This window comes from Mugil cephalus, chromosome 11 (assembly GCF_022458985.1).
Source record: "Mugil cephalus isolate CIBA_MC_2020 chromosome 11, CIBA_Mcephalus_1.1, whole genome shotgun sequence".
Taxonomy (NCBI): Eukaryota; Metazoa; Chordata; class Actinopteri; order Mugiliformes; family Mugilidae; genus Mugil; species Mugil cephalus.
In genome coordinates, this window is record NC_061780.1 from 17,037,298 (window position 1) to 17,061,900 (window position 24,603).

The following is a 24,603-nucleotide window of genomic DNA, read 5'->3' on the forward strand; positions in this document are numbered from 1 at the left end:
AACAAGTTCCAACTGTAAAATTTGATAAGGGTTTAAATCTTGTCCACTTTTGTTACGTGACGTCACTGAAATGAACGCTATCGTATTTTTACACCAACTAATATCTAGTTATTAGGATGAAAGTTTAAACAAGGCAAAATAATCTGCCACAAACCTAAAGCTTAATGTCCTCATATGAGGACGCAGGTCTCAGGAGGTTAAACACATCCAAGCATGTCATATATGTGCGTAGAGCACATAGAAGCATAGGTAAAACCCTTTAGAATAATAAGTGCAGACAGGTAAACAATGTGTTTAGGTGTTTTCTGCTGTGACAAATATTAAGAACTAGCAGAGTACAAATGATTTAAAGATTAAAAACACCTGGTTCAGTTTTAATGGACGTTTATTTCTTTATTTTAAATATACTGATCGCCATAATGCACTCTCTCTCGTCTGGTCTTAAAAGTGACATGCACACAATCACAAGTCAACACATCCACACATTTAACTATTTGGAATAGCCGTACCTCTGTATGACACACACACACACACTGACATGTTAAAAAAAAACAAACAAAAAAAGAAAAAAACAGGAAGACATGAATAATCGTATCAGTCGTATAAAGTAACAACCCAAATCAAAGACATAGTGTTAGAAAGTGCTACACGCTACAAGCCCCCGCTTGTAGAGCGTTTAAGACAATGATTTTTATTATTTGAGTGTATCCGTAAGAGGTTTGTCTGCATTAGAAATAAAAATCTGCCTTGTTATATATGGAAACGATCATTGAAACGAGCTTTTCTCACAAGTGCAGAACAAAGAGAAAGAACATGAGACTCACTATGAAGGACATTAGGCGAGGACCAGGGACTGCATGGCAGAGCCCAAAAGTGCAACAGAAACATTGGGTTGTTTTCATCTCATTCTCTATTTAACGTTTTTGTGACCTGACAAATTAAAACATTGGCTTACTTTCCATCCCTCCCTGTTGGCCATGAATGGTTTAAACATAAAGTTACATATACAGACATTCTTACATGAACACATATTTACACAAAGAGTCCCACAAACCCACAGCAGTACCGTATAAAACCAGACATTAAGTGCATTCAAAGTGAGACAAAAAACAACTCATAAACCGAATCCATATAGTGCTATTCTAGTACGTGATTATCAACAAACATTTGGCACTGGTTTCAGCATGGTTACGCTGGACTGTTCTACCTAGCAACACTGATAAGTAGTGGTGTGATTGGCTGGAATTGGCTAGTTTAGAAAGAGCAGTTCATCTCATTTCAGCCTTGCTAACCCGGCTAAAAACAGGACCACTAAGTATTTTTCATTCCTCCCCGTTTGGCTGGTGAGTTTATGAAGGCTAATGTAAAAGTTTGGACAATGTTCTTCTGGCATCAGGAGACTCTAGTGCAGTTATCCAGGTCGGCCATTTAGCTGTAGCGGTGGCAGTGATGTGTAAACGCTACGGTTTAAGGATGGAAGCAGAGCATGGCACTGATGTATGAGCGGATTTCAAAAACAATAGTGAAACCTTCTCTTTAACCTGTTCTGAACAAGCTACAGGAGGATTATTTATTATCGGCCATCCCTGCTTTTAGAGACTAGTGGCAAAAGTAAAAATAGTTGTGAACTGTCTGGTTATTGCTCGCTGATTTAATAATTAATTAAATGATATGGACGACTGAAGACAAGCATGAGACAACAACCATCCTGTTTTCTGCTACCTATACAAATATTAAAGCATACTCACTCCAAGTCTGAGATCTGCTGCAGTTCTTGTGCATTTATTTTTAGTCCACGCTTCATTTTAAGTCTTCAGCATGGCTCCTTAATAAACTAATCAAGGGTCTTTGTGGACAGGATAAAGCTTGGAGCCGACTGAAGCATCCTTGAGTACAATAAGGCAGATTATACTGTAACTATCTTATCTGAAATTCAACTACATTAGGACAAAATGCTGGTATGACCACACGAACACACTGTAGCCAGACACATGAAGTTGTGCAGTATATTCATTTGCACATTTCATATTCAAAGAAACTATATTTATTCTTAAAAAAAAAAAGCCTACTTAAGGTTTTTCTGTTTTGTTTAACCGCTGCATTAAAAACTCCTGACACAGAACACAGTATACTTCTGGTATCGTCACACTGACAGAACTCTAAATGCTACAGTTCTCGGTCTCTAAAATACAGTTAAGATTTTACACTTGCTTCAAGTACCATAGTGTTGGAAAGCTAAACAGAGCTAACGGATAAATATACATGTGCATGTGCGTGAATGTGTATTTTCAGTGTTCATTGGTACGATATTTGTTCTTAAATTGGTGAATAAACCATTTGGTTTGTCTATGCTTTTACCTGTTTTGGTCCCTGTTTTTTTTTTTTCTTTTTTTTCTTTTTTCTTTTTAATGAATGTGACAGTGGTGGGATTTGGATAAATATATAGCGGCTGCACATTTTCACACACTGAAAGCCAGGATTTTTTTTTTTGATCCTTTTCATTAAAAACTCTTTGAGTTTTCTTTTTTTTACCTACTACTACCACCACCACAGACTATAGGAAACTGTAGGAAACACTGATGTTTGTATGGAAGATTTGTGCGTGTCAGTGGAAGTGTCCCATGGCCTCTGCAGCCTTTACTCTCACCACAGGATCTGGATCTTGGAGCAGCATCACTAAACCTGTGAACGAACAAACGCACACATTGAAGCACGGTTAAAAGCTGCCAACGATCAGAACAAGGTGTGATACTTGATATTGTGATATTTGTATATTTATGTGTGATACTTGAAAGGTTGTGTCACCTTTAGTGATAGTTGCCATGTTGAGGTGAGAAAAATGCTCCTCTTGAAGATTGCCCAGCAGAAACCCTGAGGACACATCAGTCATCATTATGATCAGGTACAGTAGGATCACATATTATTAAATATTTAACCATTGGATTTTGTAGCAGCAACTTTTTTTTCTTTTTGCAAATGCAATATCCACGATCATGACATCGTTGTTCACTGACGCTGTAACACCTTCATTTCTCCAAAGGAATTAATAAAGTCGTATCGCATCTTATCATGTCTTATCATACCGTGTCTTAACACACCGTATCATGTGTTATCATATCATATCATGTCTTAGCGTATCGTATTGTGTCGTATTGTGTCTTATTGTATCATATCTTATCTCATCTTACCTATAAACATGGCAGCTGCTGCTCGGACTTCAGGCCAACTGCTCTTGAAGAACTGGACGACTGAGATGTGGTAGAAGTTCAGCATCCCAGGAAAGTCCTGAATCTGCAGCCCACAAAACATGAACATCTTTGTCATGTAGTTCAACAACATAAACCTTTTCTAACTTCTTTAACTGCAACAAACACATCTGGTTCTCAAACAGACCCAACATTTTTGTTTAACTCGATTAAACCACCAAATTAACTTCAAAAAAACAACCATCTACAAACACTTTGCTCATATTTAACTGTATCTCACCAGATACTTGGTCAGGTCATTGATGAATTCTCCGTAGTGCAAGCTCTTGTCATCATGAAGGTGGTTCTGAAACATGGCCGTGATCTGCTCTGATCCCACCACAGGAGCACACACTCGCATCGCGTACTTACATGCCTGCATGAATAAACAAAGTGAAAACAATATTTATAAGGAAACTGTGACTTATCCACAATAATAAAATAAGCTTTTTTGAAAGTTAATGTGAGATTCCCTGCTGTACCTTGACCACCTGTTGGTTTGGGTCAACCAGATGTAGCAGCAGGCTGACCAGAACATTGTGGATCTGGTCTTTGAAAACTGCCTCTCCTGAGCCAAACTTGGACAGGTTCCCCATTAGATGGATGGAAGCGCAGCGGATATCATCATTCTCCTGTTTGGGATACAGAAAGAACCGTTAGCGTAAAAAAGAAAAGGTCTAACAAATTACAAATTAATCATTATTATCTTGAAGTTTTAAGAGGAAACATACACTCTCCAGGAAGGGTTTGATCTTCATGAAGATGTAGACCACGAGTAAGTGGACGTTCTTCTTGTCCAGGTAGAGGAGAACTTTAGACAGACCAGACATGGCTTCGAGAGTGATCAGCTTACCTGCAGAAGAGCCAAGATGTTCATTAATCAAGGAGCACAGACTCAACACTGTGTTATAATAAACCACCAGGAAGTAGGGAGTGAAACCTGTAATACCTACAGGAAGACTTTACTCCAATAAATTAGCTAAGCTGGACTAAACAGCTTAACGTCGTTTTACCTGGATCATCTTTTTCCTCCATTCCTGAACTCATGGCTGCCAGCAGCTCTTTGGCATATTTATTCACCTAATAGGGGAGAGAAGAAGATGCAGAAGGCTAAGGTGGATGCTACGTTAATAAGCTGTAATTTAGTCTTCACGAGTTTTATGTTGAAATTTTATAATATGTCTGAGGAAAATGTTGATATTCCCAACGGCCTCATAATTCATTACTTTGTATTTACCCTACTATTAGCTTACTAAACGGTTAGCATTGGTGGCTTCTAGGCGCCAACTGTCACCTGCCTCATCTTTTACATCTCATCTGATGTTACCTCTAAAAAGCCACTAATTTCATGAGCACCACTTCACACAAGCTCAAAGTGCGTCTTTGTGTGCATTTCTACCTTTTCGGGTGATCCCACAGCTATGTTGCCGAGCCCTCGCACAGCCAACATGCGGACGGAGCAGCAGGGATCCGATATCCTCTCCATCATGTTGTTCATTAACACGTCTATTAACATCAGCTCTGTCACCACATGATGGTTCAGCAGCTGGAAATAAGAGAGAGATGAAAATGTTAAATCTTTGTTTTTGTTTTAAACCTGTTTTCATGTGTATGTGGAGGTTGGTAGAAATAAAGCTGAAGTGCATGTTAATTTTACAGACTGTGTTTATCACCTCAGAGAAGAACGCAGTGACGGTGATTCTCTGACACTCATAGATGTTATTCAGGCACGGACACAAACACTCCACGATCGAAGGCAACCTGGGACCAGCGTGTTTAGCCATCGCCCTAGAGACAAAACAAATTTCCAAAGGTTTACAACAATCGTTTCAAGTTGGGATGCTGAGCAAAACATAAATAAAGACTGAACGCAGTCATTTGCAAATGATGTATTCGCTATATATTGTATAATTTAACAACAATGGCAGCGCAGAAAATCGGAAATTAAATTGTTTCTTAATAAATCATCAGGAATTTGACGCCAGCAACAACTCTGAACACAACTGAACATCCACCACTAAATGAAGTAAACTGCCACAGTTCAGGGTCTGAAAAGAGAATCCCAGAAAGCCTGTGTTTCTAGAAATAAATGAGGGGAGCGGTCGTGAGAAATCTTTGTGGGTAAAGGACAAAGCGGGAACAAATATCAAATGCCCGTGACCTTCAGGCTCTCAGGCAACACTGCTTTCAAAATAGACACGATTCTGGGTGGAGCGGAAACCATGCAGCTTGCTTTTGTACACACAGCATGGTTAAGCTGGACGTCTGTGAAGGCAACACTAATGTGCAAGGCATAACCACATTGTGTACAACAACAACAACATCAGCAATAACTAGGGACCAATACTCTGTGCCATAATGGCACCAAAGCTGAAGTAACCAGACCAGAAAGCAATGAAGATTTTGGTGCCACTGAATTTTTAATTACCGCCCCTTTAGCTCTATTGCTGTGCTGACGTTACACGTTTTTCACCTGCATTGATGGAAGTGAACCTTCAAAATGCCTCAAGAGAAACAGTCAAAAGTTTGGCTGTAATCCACCTCAAAAGATGCAGATTTAATTAATAGCATTTGTTTTTTAGAATTGTACCGTCTTTGATAACCTGCCAGACTCCACGATAAGTTAGCAGCATCACTGGAGAGGAGTGTCCCAGTCCCATGTTGAAAGTTTAAAGTTGCTAGGTGTTTTTGAAACACTTAAAAATTGAAAGTTCATTGAAAATACTGTAAAGTCTGTATCAATATTTTTTTTGTCATGTTCTCTGTGTTCTGTATTGCTGCTGGTTTAGATACGCTACTGTTTTTATTATGATAATTATGATTTGTTGTGAATTTCATTTTAAACTGGTTCATTTATTTCTCAGCCTTAATTGCATTTATATTATTTAAATTAATATTTTGTTCAACTTGCACTTGCACTAATTTTTGGACAAAGTTTGTCCGACTTCCATTTTTAAAGCACCAGCACTGTTTCAAAATTACCGGTATTGGATAAAACCTTCATGATACCCATCCCCAACAACAACATGGCTCCGTAGATGAAAAAGAGTCAGGCTACTAAACTAGTCAGAAGTCTAGACCTGTCACTTATCTTATCCATCTGGTGGATTATGAAACTATTTATTTACATTTCTCTGTAATATATACTGAATACTGTAATTATTATATAGGATATGTTTATTTAGCAGTTTTAATATTCAATGAGACAAAAAGCAAATAATTATTATCTAATTATTATTTATTTTAAGTATTACCATTAGTGCATATTTCTGCATATAAAGAGTGTGTGCGACCGCACCTTGCTAGTAGTGTAACTCCTTTAATGTGAGTAATGGGTTCCCTCATTGCATCCCAGGCGTTGTCTTCATCCAGTCTTTTCATGACTTCATCTAACTGGGCTCGCGCTAACAAAATTCTCAGCGCATCAGCTGCTACCCTGGAACAGGAGAACAAATTTGTACCTTTTATAGAAGTAATCGATACAGCATATACTGTATATGTGAACAGATTTGAACAACAAAGGACAGCTACCCTGCTACGTGGACGGAGGCAGCGTGTTTAGTGTTGTTGTCCTTTGGTGCCAAGACTCCGACGCTAGCTGCCAGTCTGACAGTGAGACAGGAGAAGAGCTGAGGGAACAGACCGACCGCCGGCTCCTGACACTGACCATTTAACAACAGCTCTTTGAGACCACACGTCATCTGAGGGGGAAAAAAGAAGATCACTTTACTCACATGATACTTTACAACTGTTAGTTTCTATCAGAGGGGATGTATGTTTACATAAAAGTAATTGTGCCTCAGTATCAGCGTAGTCAGTGACATGCAATTTCCAAGACTGAGCTTCTTGGAAATTCTTCATTAACTTGGTCTAACATTTAATGAAGAGCTCAACTGATGAGAATTAAAAGGACATGTTAAAGGACCATATTCTCAGGGTGCTTTTATACAACCTTCGTACTGACAGCTTGAGGGAAAGATTTATCTCTTAAGACTGGTGCTTTGTCTCCTTGAGTCAGAGCATTCTTGCTAGCTTGGGGTTAGTACCGAAAGATGCACATTTGGGTTTCCTTTGACTTAACAAGGTTATTTAACTTTACCCTAAAAAGGCTGTTGCCCCTGAAATAACACAACGTGTGGATAAGAGAAAGGAATATTCCTCTAAAACTCGTTTGTGACTTACAGCCAGTGGCTGATTGGTGGCCACCTTTGTTGTCCCTCCCCTCAACATTGCCTCCTTCCTGTCTACGTAGGGCGCCATGATGGTAAGTTTCTCCATCACCATCTCCAAGATCTGAGTGGCGACAAGTGGGTCTGCTCCCAAGGCCATCCACATCTCACTGGTCCAGCTGCACAAAGACAGTAACTTATCATTTACACGTGTCCAAAAAAAGGTAATAAAAATAACTTAAATCATTTTTCTGATGTATTTTCTTTCTCGCATTTTACTGTTTTAAATTCACACCTGTCATAAGGAAGTGGCTGGTTTATGAGAGCATTGATGACGGTCTGTAGATGCTGAGAAGCAAGGATTAGTACGGTCTGTCCCACCGCCACTCTCACCTGAACAAACACACAACAGTTCTGTTAAGTCATTTAATTATAGGTAAAGTGCATACAGATAATAATAATGTAATCAAATAGGTAATCAATGGGTACATGTAAATAAATTATGATAGAGCTGTGCAATAAACTGCAGACTGTTAGAAAACAAGTCCCAAACAACAAATCAGTAAGAAAACTGTCACAAATAAATGAATAATCTACATATTAAATATGTACGACCATATACGTGTGCCCATTCTCACCTGCTCCTCTGTGATGCTCTGCAGACGCACATGTAGCACCTCCAGCATCTCTGGGACCTACCACACAACAAGCACCGTGTTTGATAATCCAGCACAGCGAATAATATCATTATATATAATCACGGGCTTCAAAAGACACAACGACATGCTGTGGGAGACAGTAAAATGTGTGTATGTGCTACCAGATCTTGCAGTCCACCCCCTCTGTTCTTCAGCAGAGTATTTAGGATGACAGATGACGCTCGGCAGCAGTTCGTCTGACTGTCCACCAGCCCTTCAAACAGCATGAACACCAGCGTCGTCAGCTGCTGCTGCGGCAGACGCTTACTCATCACCTGACACACGCAGGAAAAGACGCAGTTACACACAGCTGTACTGAACTGGCTGTTAATAATCAGCATCATTGTGTGACTAAATATATAGGCGACACAATATCTGGAACATGCGTGTTAATAAAGTCGAACTCTGATGATGTACCTTTGTGAGGTCGGAGCAGGTCTTGTACAGAACCGAGTGGTCAGGGTTTTCCAGTTGCTCTTTTAAGTGCAGCAAACACTCCACACCTTCATCTTTATAATCTAAGGAAAACCCTGCAGAATCAGACAGTTTGAGTTGGGTATGGATTATTTGGCCGCTGATGGAAATACTTAAGAGCTACGCTGCAAAACAACACATAATAATCGACTTAAAAAACATAAAATGTCACAGCCCTGCGCGTCTGTACCTTCGTATCGTAGCTGTATGGAAAGCAGCGTGTATATGCAGTCGATAGCTGCAGCGCGTACGGCAGGTTGAGGGTCAGAACAGCGAGGAGACAGCCGACCAAGCAGAGCTCCAAGGTTGTGAAAGGACACCATGTTCTAGACGAAGTTGCACATGAAGACAAACTTAAAAAAACTTAAATTTACCTTTATATCTTTTAAGTGTTAACTTTAAGCGTAAAGAGAGAGTAAAATAATTTAATGAGTCACAGATAATTTATTCAATTAAGAGTTTTTATTGTGTGTGTCCGCACACAAGTTGTTTATTCGTCTTATTGTGCGTACCTTGACAGTCAGGATATCCAGGTAGTAAGCCAGTATGTGAGCAGTGGCGGTTACAGCCCTCTCTCTCTCGTGGTCCTGTCCAGAGCTGAGCCACGACTCAATGTGCTGCACAGGACAATTATACACATCACATCAGACATCAGAGACACACTGTAAAATACTGGACGGCAAATTTATTTAGAAACAATGTAGATTAGATTAGAGTCCTTTATCGTCCTAAAAACAGAGCTCATATAAAAGTATATAAAGCAATAAGTACTAAAGGATAACTGACATTCCACTTGTACTCCACACACACACTGAACACACACATGCAAACAAAACAGTCCCTAAAAGATCATAAATAAGCCATGTTCAGATAGAGTGGAGTAGTCCCAGTTATTGCACAGGCCTTACTTTTAATTGCACAGATGCAAATTGGTAAATAAAATGGAGGTCAAATAAAAAAAAAAAATATATTAACTTGCTACATTAGGTACAGTAGTGAAAACAAAAGCTTTCAAATATAACAGTTCGTATACAGCATAGTTCAAAATAGTTCAATCTTGACGGAGAGATTGGGAAAAATAACAAACATATTTTTATATGTATATGTGACAAAAAGTGACAAAAAGTGTTGCATTAAAATCAGTCTTTAACTATTTTTTTTCTCTTCTCTGAAAGGTTACATTGGTGTTTACACTCATTGCATATCTTTACTGTACAAAAATCCTCATATTACACAAAAACCTGATGATTAAAGATGTGTGTCATTTCTTTTTTTGTACCCACTGTAATGTTAAAATGAAGAGAGGTTGGAACAGACTAAAAACATCAAAGTCTACCTTAAAGACGCCCTGCAAGCCATCAGGTGTAGGATCTCTGGCCAGGACGCTCTTCAGCAGCTCCTGCAGAGCAGCCATCGTGTTTTTGTATAACGCCTGCACAGATTTACCAGGACATGTTAGTTTGACAGCATTTCACAGCATTTGAAAAACAAGGACAGGTTTCTTATATAGATGAAAGTGCACTGATGATAAAAATACAACTCGTGCTGTGCGTCACCTTTCTTTGCTTGGGGTCAAGTGTTTCTTCGTCTTTAATCTTCTCTGGAGTGTGTGTTTCAGGTGGAAGAGGAAACACACTGTTCACGCACACCTTTAACAGGTCAAAGCTCTCATTTTCAGTCAGCGCTGGGTCCAGTGGCCTGAGACACTTAAGGTCAAAGAAAAACATAAAACTCTGGGACATGACAGAAACCCCTCAAACAGACAAAAAATATTTCCTACTGAGTGTGTGTGATGGAACAAATCAACCACGCTCATACTTGTTTTACTGAAATAAAGGATACATAAGGTTGGCGCAGGTGGTCATCACTAAATGGCGCACTGGAGTCCTCATTGAGTCAGTTGGCTCTGCCTTGATAAAGTCCTGACCAGGAAACACACAACAGCAGGAAGAGAGATCACAAAATAACCGATGAAGTTAATTTCTTCAGCTACACTTTTTTATATTTTGATGCCGCCTGAGGCCGCGCCCCCTTGAGTGTGAAAAAATGGTGAAATGTATCCGTAAATACAGGCAGACCGGGAAAAATGTGGATTATCAGATCAAATTAAGTGTAATTGGACTCGACAATGATCCATATGAACTAGTATGAATATGGAAAAGTGGATTAGCCTCAGTTTCAGTTATGATACACGTAGCTAAATAAAAGATGCTAACGCTAAGAGCTTTACTGTCTTCATACTACTGACCAGCATAACATTAATCAGCTCCTGCTTGCGAGCGAAGATGTAGCCTTGTTTCTTCACACACTCACTGATGGCTCGGCCTATGAGTCCAACACTCTGGATCAAACTGAGCTTCATAGTCAGGTCCTGGATTAAGACAACACAAATACGCAAACACGCAGGTGCACGACACAGGGATAAAAGACAAAGAAAGACGTACAAGATGAAAAAAAAACAAAGACAAACACAGACAAAACAATTCAGGTCACGTGACATTATCCAGGTTTTCAAGAATTAAAGCGGCGAGGCAGATGCAACTGTACGGGCGGCTGAAGCAAAAGCACCAACAACCAACGTCTTTCCAGCAATATGAACATTATTCAGTCCAATCAATCAATCAGTCCATTAATCAATCTAATAATCATACTGTAGATTGATCCTCCATGCCTATGGATGGAGAGAAGTTTGAAATCAGAGTTATGTGATTAGAGGCGATACAACAGCAAACCATCTGCAGGCTCTGCTCCAAAACGTGACAAATCAGTTGTTAGTATAAAAAGAAGAAGGTTTTAAGTGGCTCATTGGTGATAAAAAACAATAAAAAAATTTTGACCTAAAATTGTTCTTAAAAAAAAAATATGTAGAATTTATAAAGTTCTTAAAATGACTTTCTTTTTATATAAGATGAAAGTGTAATAAAAATGACCATGTGAACAATATTATTGCCAAAACTGATTAAATTACTGTAAAATGAACCAGCTTAAAACGGCATAAAACAGCTTCACACAGAGTTAAATATGAGACCAATAAGGAAGGAGCTTTCTTTTCAAACCCATTTAAAAGGAATAAGAGTCTGTTGGTTCATTGTAACTCTTTGTATTATTTTATGTATTGCAAACTTTGGGGGTTTAGTAATGACCCAAAGAAGTCACTCAGGCTTTTACTGGATCTCATCTGCTTCATAAATAATGTAAATTTATTTATAATTGCAATTGATAACCACTACCTTGTGACCATGTGACTGGGTTTGGTAATGGGTTGGAGTACCTGGTTACCTTCTCCTAATATTGCCCATATACGTGGAAATTACAAACTTTAAGCAGCCAATTTTCAAACCTTAAGATTTTCTTTAAAGATACATGTCACTGTGGTGAGGAGGAGTACCACTATTGTGCTCCAAGACACATTTCTGAGAGACAGAACTTCAGGAAATCAATGTCAATGTTAACACTTTCAATATCCACGTGAATCATTCACAAGTGTAATCTAAGGACACCAAAGTCCAGTGATCCACCACAGTGAAGCCTCACACAGACACAGCTGATTAAAAAGCTTGAATAAAGTTGTGGGTTTATTGTTCTCAAGCAGCACTTGGTCATCGATTCGCAGATTTAGATTAGATTTAGTGACGACATCACCACAGGTGTGAGGAAAGACGAGGGCGGAGGAAGTAGGAAATGTTAACTAGCAAAGACAAGCAAGCCCCTGTTTTCAGATGACGATACCTTTGTCTCTACTTTAATCCCCAGGACCTGTATGAAAAAGAAGTCATAAAGTAATGAGCTTGCATGCACACAGTCCTAAAACCTGAATGAATCTGTACATTTTTAAACTGGGATACCTGCTGTATCAGACAAGAATAAACGACAGAAGAGTGACAAGATAATGAAACTATAGAAGTGAGAAGGAGGCTAATGATGTGTTGACAAATGATGGTTCTTTTGTAGCATAATGTGATACAGTATGAATGTTTCATATGAGCTGTATTAGCACTTTACTTCTGTGCTGTGCAGTTTTATTTTTTAGTTGAATTTAGTTGGAATAAAGGTCCTATTCATTCGTGTCATTTGTGTAAAATGTTTTATGTCAGTACAGAGCTTATCTAGCTCAGATACATAAACAAAGCTTCACAAGTTTGTCAGCATGTGCTTCATGAACAGTCTGTTCACGTCAGTATCTAAAATCAACACGGATCCTGTAGCCCACTCATTAACGTCAACCCCACGCTAACTGACTCCAAGTGCCGTTCCCTCTGTGTTCACTCTACCTTGGTATTGAAGTGTTTGCTGATGCAGCGGAGGATGTCTTGATCAATGCGGTTCAGCAGCTTTTCAGGGGGTGCGTTCAGAGCCACCTGACCATAGCACAGGATCAATGTGCTTTTCACCTTCTCCACCTCAACGTCATTACGTTCCTGAAGCAAGACAGAGGAGACTGAAGCTCTTTGCACATTACCAATGAGCTGCATCAATCCGCTTTCCTTTCACATGTATCGAATAAACACCACAACATCTGTTCCTACTTTGAGCAGGTTGAAGATGCTCGGCGACTTCTTGAAGGCGTCCGACTTTCCGAACTCATCCAGCTTGGCCAGAGTTCCCTCCAAGTGGCTGTTGGCGCACAGACCAACGCCCATCGCAACTCCCTAACAGACACAGATGACGAATGCACAAGGGTAAGAAAAACCGCATCGTAAATGTTGACTGTGCCAGAAGCTGCCACATGGGGTCAGTGTTACCTCTCTTTCGAGTGCATCGTGGTGTCGTGCTGTGAGGAGAAGTTCCTGCAGGTGTTTCCTAACCACCTCTTTGTTGAAACACTGTTGGAGAGCGACTCCTATACATCGATACAGAAAACTCTAAAGACAAGGGAAAATAAAAGAATATTATTGTCGTGAGTTCTTTACTTTTGTAATTTTTTTTACATACATAATCATATTCATCCATTATTGGATTTATATTGTATGGTTTCCTCACTATATCAGTATAACCATGGCAGGAACCCACCTTCTAGTGAGTATATCTTTTTGAAGACTTGGCTTTTCCTTCAACACCTTCTGGTAATAAAACTAGTGGAGCCATACTTTGTACTTTTAATGTCTAGCAAGAATATGTTGTTTAAGAAAGGTTTTAACTCACTATTGTTGGGGAACATTAACTATTTGGTGTCACTGTATTTAACACATTCACCTTTCTATGAACATACTATAGACTGAAGTTAGTTTTTACATAGTGTAACGTTTAATGGTCAGGAGACGAATGTGAATGTCGACTGGCTCACAAAAGCATTAAAAAATTAAATCGGGCACAGAGAAGTGGAGTCTAGATGTGTTGTTATGTTGAGCAAAGACATGTGATGTTGCAATACCACCCGCAATCCAGCTTAGGTAACTTTTGGTGGCGCAAACACAAACTGACAAAAAGCTCTTGGTCAAGTCACCTATTGGGCCTGATAGCGCCTCCTGTGGTTGTTATGATGGTCTCTCTTTAAGGAAACCACGAGCACCACTGTCGGCCTTTTCAGTTTAAACAGGACTCAAATTAAGCTCTGATTAATTAGATGTGGGATAGATTAAAGCTGTTAGAGCTGATAAAGCACTCACCTTCTCCTCCAGGTCGTTGTTATATGTGGAGAGGTATCTTGTTGCCTCAGCTGTCAGCTGACAGACCCACTTGTCATCATCAATCGCTGCCAGGGTTTTAGACAACAGCTGGAGGCAATTTTAGCACATTTTGAATTAAAGCCTAACAACAATAATAATAATAATGATATCTGTCTTTACATACATAACACATACATCCACATTTTAATGAGTAATAAGATAATATTCACCTTCAGTAGCTTCTCATCCCACTGCTTCTTATCTAGGCTCTCGGGCGTCGACTCTGAAAACACATAGTCAGATTGCTTTAGTGTATAGAGAAAACCCGGCACCCTGTATTATATGCACTTTTAATATCAGTTCTGGTGTCACTACAGAAAAGTCAGGTCTCCTCCGAAGTCAGTCCTTAATACAAACAAACTCATTAAAAGATTACAATCCTCACCCTCTATCACTGAAAGCAGAGGAGGTATCTCCTTCTCCCAGACGACCTCCGTACTGGGGTGAATGTTAATACTGAGGATTTGGAGGAGAGACAGGGATGGAGCTCCGTGACCTCGGCTACTGAACGGAAACGCTGCATTCACCTACGAAACAGGTAGACAATCAGATAGTTATAGATATTATTTATTTCAAATGTGCACGACTTGAGTGGGACGTTCAAGATACAGTAAAAAAAAAATAAAAATAGCTGTAAAAACAAATGATAAAGTCACAGACCAAAATATTATTGAGAAAATTAGTATTTGGCACGACACATTAAACCGCTATTAAATTTAATATTAAATTCTGTTAAAATCTAGTCAGGGATAAGACACCGGCCCATGTTTGGGTCCGGCCCCATACGAAGTCACTGTGATATTTAAAATGTGTGTATTTGCTTACCAGCAGTCTGATCATTAGTGTTTGACGCGTAGGGAGATTAACTGGAGGAGAGACAGAGAAGACGAACATATCTTGAAAATGATCAACGCATGACAAATGACAGCTTTCACACCTTAACAATGAATTTGTAATGCCAAACATGGATTTTGTCAACTTTAAGATAAGATAATCCTTTAGTTACCCCCTCGCATAACTTGAGTCTGGCAACTCAGGTTTTAGTTTATAGTACAGTTTAAGGCTCATTCACATAAAATGAGTCGTGTTGCACCTGTGTTGGCGAATAATTCTCAACAATTCAAAAAAAGAAGTCAACAACTGTATGAATACATAATTTAACGTATTATATTATCATCAAACTGGCTTTAATTATGTGATGGACTACACATTGGTACAATCTATTACATTTGTATTCTTTCTGTGTGTGTGATCATTTCAGCTGCAGAAAATTATATTCCTTCATCTTGTAATAAGAGTATGAATTAAGTACAAGGCTTTAGCCAGTCGCTGTTGATAGACAATATTGTTAAGTACAGTTAAATAATTTGTGATGCAGCACAAGACTTGGGTGGAACTAGAAACCAGCGGCTCAAGAAACTGACAAAGACAAAACAGCTTTTTGTCCATGAGGAAACACAAAGGGCTCAGACAGTTTGTCAAGGCTCTAGCCTTCCTATAAAAAAAAACTTCCACTGGGTTTTCTTCCTGTAAATGTACATTTATCGGGTCAGATTCGTAGCGTACAGTAACTTACCATAGCTACCATAAGAAAATGAGACATGAACCACCCAGGATTAGACCTGAATTTACCTGGCTAACCTCAAACCCTGTTTCCCACACAGACCCTTAGTCTTTAAATCTTCCACATACCTTCCTGTGTAAAGTCTATGTTGAAGCTGGGCTCCTGGTTACTTTTCTTCTTGTTGCCCAGCACTATGAGACTCTTGCAGAGAGGAGTGGTGGCGTTGCTGTACTGTGGAGGGGTCAGATAGTACAGGAGCTTGGGCCATAACACCTTCAAACAACAAAACACATAAGTTACAGATCTCAACAGTGCTCAGCCATCAACACAACTAAACTGCACAAATAAAACATATTTTCATAGTGAGTGACACACATCAGCCAGTCGTCCAACAGTGGTGGTCAGGAGGTGAAGGGTGTTGTCACACATCGACCTCAGCGCCTCATTAGTCACCTCCTCTGGATCCGTGGGCCTCGGACCTCGCTGGAGACACACAGTCGCACACAATGATTTCAGTACATGCTTTGAAGAAGCCATGCAGCAGTGGTTAAAGATAATTAAGAAGAAAATGAACGGGAAAATGATCTGTACCTGGTATGTGTCATGTAAAGCGCAGTGTTGAACAATGAATCTAACCAGTAACTCCCCTCCCTCTAACTCCAGGTAGCCATGATGAGCCATGGCACTGATCACTTGGACCACGCGCTTCTTCACCTAGACAAACACAAACGATGATAACAGGTTGAGATCATAACAAGGACACAATTAAACCTGGGTTAAATCTATGGGAAACCATACCCGATTCTGAAATCAGGTTGCACCAAAACCTTAACTTCACAGGTATTCGTCTCTCTAACTTCTACAACTTCATTCAACAACTTGCTGCAAGTCTACTGATCTACATTCCAGGTAATCTCCTGCAGTCTGAGCAGCATAACTAAAAAACTAGGAAAAAAAACATAAAATATTTTCATTCAGACTTAAAAAACAGTCACAGTGTGTTCATTCATGTGTGTTACCTTGTTGCTGTGGTCGGCCATTGGCTGTCGGATGCTGGCCAGAATAAGCAGCTTTTTACTCTCCATCGTAGAAGCTGTAACAAAACACACAAAAATTAAGAAAATATACGCAGAAAGGGGGATTTTTCATGAATTTTTATGCATATTTTTGTGTGGTTCATTAAATTAATTCTGTTTTTTGAAATCTCTAACCAATCACTTGAGTGTTTGCAGAGTAACAGATAAGGGTGTATGCGGGGCGATGTTTATCGTGCACGGTTGTGTCGTCGTATTCGCTTACTGGTGGAGTTGATGAGGTGCCGAAGCACAGCCAGGGAGCCCATCCTGCTTCGCTCATTGCTGTTCTCCAGCTTCTGAAGAACAAACATAACCAGCCGGTCTGGGAACGAGTTGGCTACGTGGAGAGGAGCAGGAAAAATAAATATTAGATAAGCTCTCAGAGAAATAACTTTATAGGATTGGGGAAAAATTGCCGGAAAGGAAGCAAGAAAAAGGGAGAAGGAGGGGGAGTGCCGAGCCATCACAGTTAATGTGATTATGTTGTGTGGTGGAGTCTGGCCCACTAATGCATGATCTCATTACAGCTCTTGTGACTACATAGAACTAAATCAAATAGAAAGGCAGGGTTGCTGCAGGACATACACTTAAAATGTTCCACACAGACCTTTTCATATATATACTATTATAGACTTATGGTTTAGTTTAGCAGTAAGTCAATGATGAGAAGACAGAAACAAATAAATCTGTACCGAGCAAACTGAAGCAGCGTAGGACCTCATTGTGGTTCTTTACTGTCGGTGGGTTATTGTAATCAATAGGGGCAGACACCTGGACAGAGACAAAACATAGAAATTATATCACGTTTTTAATCCATGGTGTAGTAATTTATATTAATAATAACAAATGAGGAAATGTTCCTGTCATAGCACAATCTTACTTCAAGTACATTTCTGAACTGGAAATAACTTTTTTAAAACCACTCTTTGAATTCTAGATAACTTGTTTAAATGCATTTATAAGATGTGGCGCAAGATTACAACAAGAAAGACGACCATGACTGCAGTGTCATGAGCTGGAGCTGCAGGACGCTGCTGAAACACGATCGCTCAATACAGGTTACTGATAATGTTGCGTTAAAGTTGTGCAACCGTCAAGGCATCGGGCCAAGTGTCAGCTGAGTCACAAGACAACATCTGACTACAGCGACTGACTGTCATTTGACACATCCAAAAGAAAACAATGCAGGTAAACTAGCCAAAAAAAAGAATAATCCAGCTCTGTATTATGTTCTCTATCATGAACACAACCATTTCATTGTGAAACACAGTAAATATACTTTGTGCTCTGTGCAAGTAGGCGTGTGCTGTTCGTCACCTTTTTATGAATATCTGTGTCATGCAACAGTCATCTGGTTCACTTAAGGCTAAGTAAGGATGGGCATCGATAGGATTTTACTGATACTGATGCCATTATGGATTCTGCTTATGATTCCTCCTGTGATTTCTTTGTGTAGGAATAGTAGGTCTTTGTGGTTCTGTGTGAACAACAGTAATTCTACTGAGTTTCTAAACAAGATAACAGGGGGCTTGTGTAAGAAACATAGTGAATTGGCCACTGGATCCTCACACTCTGCGCTGGCACTCTCGGTATTTAATGCCGTGCATCGTCGACAAATACTTCACCGTATTGGTGGTGTTGCTGCCCTATCTGAAATTACGGTGCTGCGTAAGTTGCACATTAATGAAGTGAAGCCACACTTTCGACTGTTTCACTCTCACCGACATCGCATCTTCCTTGTCATCATGTGATGTGAATGACGTGCTTCGATGTAAAGATTCTTCTTCTTTTGTTTTATGGCGGTAAGCAAACAACGTTTAGGTGCGTTACTGCCACGATCTGGACTGGGACGTAAAGATTTGGCACAAAGAGTATCGATAAGGGGAATCAATAAGCATGAAGGCTAATGATATCGATGAAGTGAACCAGTTATCGATGCCCATCTCTACCTAAGGCTAAACATGCAGCATGTTTTACGTATTTAAAGTTTACCTGTTGATGCAGAGCAAAGAGAAGACCTTCCAGTTGTGTCTCCAGCACCCTGCTGCCCATGTTGACAGAAGCATCAAGGACTAGGCACAAACTCTGGACATCGAATGATCAAACTCAGATTAGGTGCTTCATAGTTGACACAAACAAGAGATTCAATGCTCACTGCGCCATGTACCCACCTTGCTAATGATGTAGTGCTCGTTGTTTTTCTTGTACAGTGACAGCATGGCAGGAATGAGTTTGGGAATCTGCTCCTCCAGTTTATCATTGGCCATCAGATGGCACATAGAGCCCACCGCCTCCGCCACTGTCAGCCTCAGCTGGAGCCCAGAGAGACACAAAGACGGGCAGAAGGTGAGAGATGACAGATTAGGTGAAGCACATACGCAGAGGGACATTTTAACAATTATATATGAGGCATAATGCTATTCAGATGCTACAACTTGTGGTGAATTAAAGGAAAACACGGCTCACAGTGCTTTAACGACAAATGGGCAACAGAAAAAAAAGCAGATGTTATCTTTAACAGTACGAAAAATCTTTCTAGTCGTAAATGTTCCAGAGAACCACAATTAACTGTAATGAGTTCCTTGCTTTCTGCAATGCGTCACAAAGACACAGAGGATTCACTGTTGGACCGAGCAAACACGGTCATTTAGCGCAGACTGAGTAAACTCCCTGCACACGAAAAGAAACTTGTGTGGTTACTACGCTGTTATGGCCCTATAGAGTACAAACTCTCACCGGCGACAGAGCTGAGACCTAAGTCATGGTGGTTTCTAGGTGGTTTCACTCAATTGTGGAACAGAAAATGACAGTGAAATTGCTCTTGTTGTGTGTTTTCTTTGATGAAAATCATCTATTACATGACAAATTTTCCCACTGATAATGGGATGATCTGTAAGGGATCACTTCGGGAAACCAGCGTCACCAAAAATACTGCCTTTGGCAATTATTAGTTTGTTTTGGCCTCAAAAGACGAAAATGTCACACTAGTTAATTATTCTGTGTTATTTTGCAATTTGTTCATCATTAGATCCAAAACTACGGAATTTCCTTTAACAGTGCCTGAAGACGTGACTTAATGCCAAACGTGTGGAGGCTGCATATTCCTACAATGATCTTACCTTGGGCTCTCTGCTTTGTAACCAGTTATTGAAGAGGGTGTCGAAGGCGACACAGATTTCACTGGAGAACGTGTCTTTTCTGACTGTTGGGTCTGGAGCCTTGTCTAGGTTTGCCAAGTACTCCAAAATGCTTTCACTGAAATGACATAGAGCTGCAGGGAAAGGGGACAACAAAAAACAAAAAAAAGAGGAAGAGGAAATTAATATTAATATTAATTTGAGTTGTTTAGGCAACGGAAAACACTTTTGCAATGTTTAGTCGACAGTTTAACAAAAGTAAGTTGGGAGGTTCTCACCAGAAGAAAAGACCCACTTCATGTTATCCTGTTTGGCCATGCTCAACATGGGCAACATAGTGCCGAGAATAGCATTCAGGAAGGGCACCATGCCATAAACTAGAGTAGAATGAGAGCAGAATTAATGGCACATTAGTGCTGTCCACTTCCTCTTCAAGGCTGAGAAACACACACACGCACATTCTCCTCAATATTTTCAGACTTCTAACATCAGCGTTAATGTTCCTGTGATAAGACGTTAGGAAAACTATAAAAATAATGTAATAATCCTTGGTGAGTCTAATAAATTTCAAGCTATACCTCAGGCCACACTGATCAGCTCAGAGGCTCTTAAAATGTCTCATATCTGTTTAACTAAGTGGTTCCGTAATTACCAAAGCAAAACACAAAAACAATCCCATTAACAATCACTTACAAGCCACAGTGGCAGGCTTCTACACAAACATATTCTGGAGTTGTGAAAAATGTTGTTTCTGGTCAGGTTTAACAGGTTTGAGTGTTTCCCAACAGCCCCTGATGAACTGCCTCGCGAGGCAAACTTGTAACTTCCCAGAATGTATGTATGTGGTCTTCCTTATGGACAAGGAACGTGTATATGCTCGATATATGTGTGTGCGCGAGTTAAGTGCTTCTTACCATTTGCATCAGACAGGTTGGCTAGTGTTTGAACCACAAAGAAGTGAGGTAGGACTCCTGGCTGGAACTTGCTTAGTATCTCTTCCATTACTTCATTGATGTACTTGTTACCCACGGCAACTAAGATATTACTGGCTGCCTGCTGCCAGTCAGCAACAACCTCCTGAGACGAGCAAGAAAAGAAAAACAAGAGGACGTAAGGAAGAGACTCTGTAATGTTTTAACACAGGTAGCAAAACTAAATCATGTTATGTCTGCCCTCTTTTATAATTAAAGTGAGATATTATTATTACCTTTGATCGGGTCATCTCATCTGAGGCCAGGGAGATTATACTCTTTACTCTGTTAGAACTGATATCGTCTATTCGGCAGCGGACTATCAGCTCAATGGTCTGAAGAATCACAACTCTGTGGCTCACTGCCAACTATGGAAGGAGGAGATGAAGGAGAAATCGGGGAAAGGGATAAAGAAAAAGGAGATAAGTGAAGGAGGGGGGCAGAATTAATGAAATGAGGCTTAAAACAACAAAAAAAAATAAAGAAAACATCTGCTCCATAAAGCTGTAAAATTCATATTAACTCTTAGAATTGCCACATAGCCAAAGAAGAACATACAACACCCCAGTAAAACTGACTTCCCCTACGTGACACATCAGCTGAAAATCACAAGGTCAACAGTGGTGACAGATGCTGAAGCTTCATATTATACAAACACGGGGTCATTCAAAGCCAGCAAAAATAAATTAATAAAACAAAACACAGAACAAAATGTATGCTATTATTCTATTTTTTTTCTATTGGCCCAAGGACTAAAATCAGTTACTTGATGGAAGGAGTAATATTTGACAAGTATTTTGCCAATTTTACAAAACTCTACTGATTAAGAAAACAGTCACCACATTAATTGATAATTATTCATGTTGCTTGGCTACCATCTGTGGTACACTATATGAAAGAAATTTACAAGGAACTAGTGACTGTGATCACTAGTATAGTCGTGAATTAAATGATATAACAGGGCAGGAAGCCGTATGCTAGGGGCTGGGAGAGACACTTTTAGGATTAGCAGCTGATGGTTTTTTAGCTTGGGTTGGTAGAGTTAAGACTTATTTTCATTAAAACCACTACATATGATACAGATTTCTTCCAATAACCGCTGTAGTGGAGTCAGTCATTCCTGAGTATTCTGCTAATCTTTGAAGTGAAAAGCCAGATAGACACTCTCCTTTCACCTAGTGCGCCATCAAGAAGGTCAGTCCACCACATTTATGAGTAGAGATTAACTAACGTTACCTGCGTTAACATTTTTTTCCAGTAGGAGCAAAGCTTATCACCCTATGAGCTATTTGCTTTCTGCTTGATAATATGCAGCAGCAATCGCAATAACAGTCACAGAACGTTTTGATAAAAAGCTGTGACTTGTGACTGACGCTAAATTTAAAATACTGGGACTGTACTCACATCACACACTTGTTTTTTTTTTTTTACCTTGGGATGTTTCAGTAGGTAGTCCTGACACATGGCTAACACTCGGTCTGAATGCTGTTTTCCCAGAGTCAACATAGACTTCCTGACTTGCTCCTGGACCTCCGAGTCTTTATCGTTGGCTGCATCCAGAAGAGCCAGGGTCACCTCTAGAGGGACAACAAATCACAACAGAGGCACATCTGAGCAGGATGTTTAGCAGAGAAATCGCACATGGCTAAGAAATGTTTGAGACGTGGCTTTGAATTAAGAAGAGAAGACACTCACGCTCAACATCCGTCTCATCCATGGTGGGCAGAAATGGGCTGGCTACCTAGAGCCAGTTGTACCTCCTGGGGAACAGATCAGCAGGGGTTGTCTGACGCTGAGGAACACAATATGACATGCACATAAAATTAATATTACTGCAAAAATACACTGGCGGTGAGACCATATTCTAAACACTGACGCCACTTTGGAAAAATTGGAACTATTTTTTCTGCATTTCTACATAATTTCGTATGGCGCTGACCTCTACAGAAGCCTGAAAAAACAAACAAACGCTGAGACATATATCTGACATCATGACTGAATTATTTCCGGAAGCTGTTAACAGCCTGTTTAAATACACAGAAGTGTGTCACACCAGCTTCCTACCTGCACAGCAGCCAGTTAATGACAGCCCCCACAAAGCAATATTAAAATACTGTCACTACAGCCAAACACACTTCGCGAGTGCTGTCTGACTAAAACGGTATTTTGTAGCTGGCGTTTTCATTTAATATATAGCTTTTTTTGGGAGGGGATGCTGCTACACTGACGCACGTTAGCATGCTAGCTAGCTAGCTGCTGCTGCTGCTACGGAAGAGCCGCTAGCCTCCTCAATGAGGGACAAACACAGCTTAACTCACCAACTCCTCTGAAGCGTCCGCTAAACGACAAACTATCTCCACTGGACTAATTTTCGAGTAGGTTTACACCGGAATCGTCCCTGTCAGTGCAGTTCTTAAGGTTAACAGTGTGACTGCAGGTGTGAACCATGTAAACACGCCTGGTCATGTGCTTCAAGTCAGCAGGAACGTATCAGGCAGGGGGCGTGGCCACGGTCCAGCACTGTGACACATAGAGCTGCTACCAACACCTTTAACCCTTCTAGGGCAATCACTGAAATACTTGGAAATGATATATTTCAACCCTAGAGTGTCATCGTAGGAAGGCTGGGTCTCTGATTCAGATAATCTGATGGGCAGATAAGCAGCAACAGTGGGAGGCTCCTCTCACTATGCTGCAGGACTGAGAGTTTCAGGAGGTCCTTTGTTCACTCAGTGTACAACACTGCAGTTTAAATGCTTAAATACTCACTCACAAAATGAATAAAGTATTTTTCTGTTCTATATATACTGTATACTATATATACTTTACACTGTATACTGTATACTGACCAGCTGCATCTCTGTCTGGTTTGGGGCCTGTAGCTCCTCTGACTATAAGTCCCTACAGAGGGTGGTGAGGAAAGCGGAGAAAACTTAATTTCCTTCCATCCAGGACATTGCAAAGAAACGCTGTCTGACAAGGGCTCAAAACACCACCACAGAAGCCTCTCACCCCCACCACGTCTTCATGGTACCTACAATAATAAAGCAGTTGTGTTCAGCATTCATGCAGAGGTGGACCTTGCAGACCACAACCCTGATTTGACCTGAGAACGTTTCCTTGATCTTCTCTGATTGGCTGAATGAAAACGACATGCTTCTAAACATCATTAAAAATGTGTGCCAAAGTTACCAAATATGGTTCCTTGCACTAGAAAGGGTTAATAAAATGTTCTGTGTTTTGCAAAAAAAAAAAAAAAGTAAGTACCCAAAATATTTACAGTAGAGAAAAGATAATAAGGGCAATTTAGGCTATCTGATGTTTTCCTGTGGAGAAAGTAGAGCAGTTAAAGAAGATATCGTTAGCCTAAAAACATAATTCAGTAACTAGGTCACTTTTTGACTGACAATATCAGCAAAACTACCAATGTGCTCACTAAAATTTTTTTTTTTTCTTGTCTTTCCAAAAACATTACAATATATAAGATAAGATGTATAAACCGATGGTTATTCTTACTTAATGCTTGGGGCACCGCGCGAGCATGGGGGCCCTCGAAGGCCGACAAACCTGAAACTACGGCAGTGTGGCAATGTGCTCAAGGAC

General features: G+C 40.0%; 1 protein-coding gene across 2 annotated transcripts; it reads right to left on the reverse strand.

Moving 5' to 3' along the window:
- Nucleotides 1-367: 367 nt before the first annotated feature.
- On the reverse strand, nucleotides 368-23,469 carry mroh1 (maestro heat-like repeat family member 1). 2 transcript variants are annotated; one of them, XM_047599162.1, is made up of 45 exons: nucleotides 23,319-23,469; nucleotides 22,696-22,792; nucleotides 22,432-22,577; nucleotides 21,237-21,368; nucleotides 20,944-21,106; nucleotides 20,308-20,406; nucleotides 20,012-20,163; nucleotides 19,064-19,204; nucleotides 18,885-18,977; nucleotides 17,585-17,663; nucleotides 17,116-17,229; nucleotides 16,836-16,909; nucleotides 16,408-16,530; nucleotides 16,192-16,299; nucleotides 15,945-16,089; nucleotides 15,078-15,118; nucleotides 14,638-14,779; nucleotides 14,423-14,475; nucleotides 14,193-14,300; nucleotides 13,329-13,448; nucleotides 13,113-13,235; nucleotides 12,858-13,004; nucleotides 12,316-12,342; nucleotides 10,835-10,957; nucleotides 10,429-10,508; nucleotides 10,143-10,284; nucleotides 9,923-10,018; nucleotides 9,099-9,203; nucleotides 8,777-8,912; nucleotides 8,530-8,642; nucleotides 8,235-8,387; nucleotides 8,053-8,109; nucleotides 7,710-7,807; nucleotides 7,428-7,593; nucleotides 6,777-6,946; nucleotides 6,544-6,681; nucleotides 4,919-5,033; nucleotides 4,645-4,791; nucleotides 4,259-4,325; nucleotides 3,977-4,098; nucleotides 3,728-3,877; nucleotides 3,487-3,621; nucleotides 3,189-3,291; nucleotides 2,806-2,871; nucleotides 368-2,682 (listed from the first exon to the last, which is right to left on the reverse strand). In XM_047599162.1, exons 2-45 carry the CDS (start codon nucleotides 22,715-22,717, stop codon nucleotides 2,606-2,608), a joined length of 4,911 nt encoding a protein of 1,636 aa, XP_047455118.1. In that variant the 5' UTR covers nucleotides 22,718-22,792; nucleotides 23,319-23,469; the 3' UTR covers nucleotides 368-2,605. The 2 variants fall into 2 exon arrangements, with proteins under 2 accessions (XP_047455118.1, XP_047455119.1); XM_047599163.1 differs by lacking the exon at nucleotides 12,316-12,342.
- Between the last annotated feature and the right edge of the window lie 1,134 nt (nucleotides 23,470-24,603).

Coding starts and splice junctions, on each gene's coding strand:
- mroh1 (XM_047599162.1), bottom strand. CDS start 22,717: ATGGATGAGACGGATGTTGAGC. Junction 13,005..13,112: donor GCATCTTCAACCTGCTCAAA/GTAGGAACAGAT, acceptor GTCTTGCTTCAG/GAACGTAATGACGTTGAGGT. Junction 4,326..4,644: donor CTGTGGGATCACCCGAAAAG/GTAGAAATGCAC, acceptor CTCCCCTATTAG/GTGAATAAATATGCCAAAGA.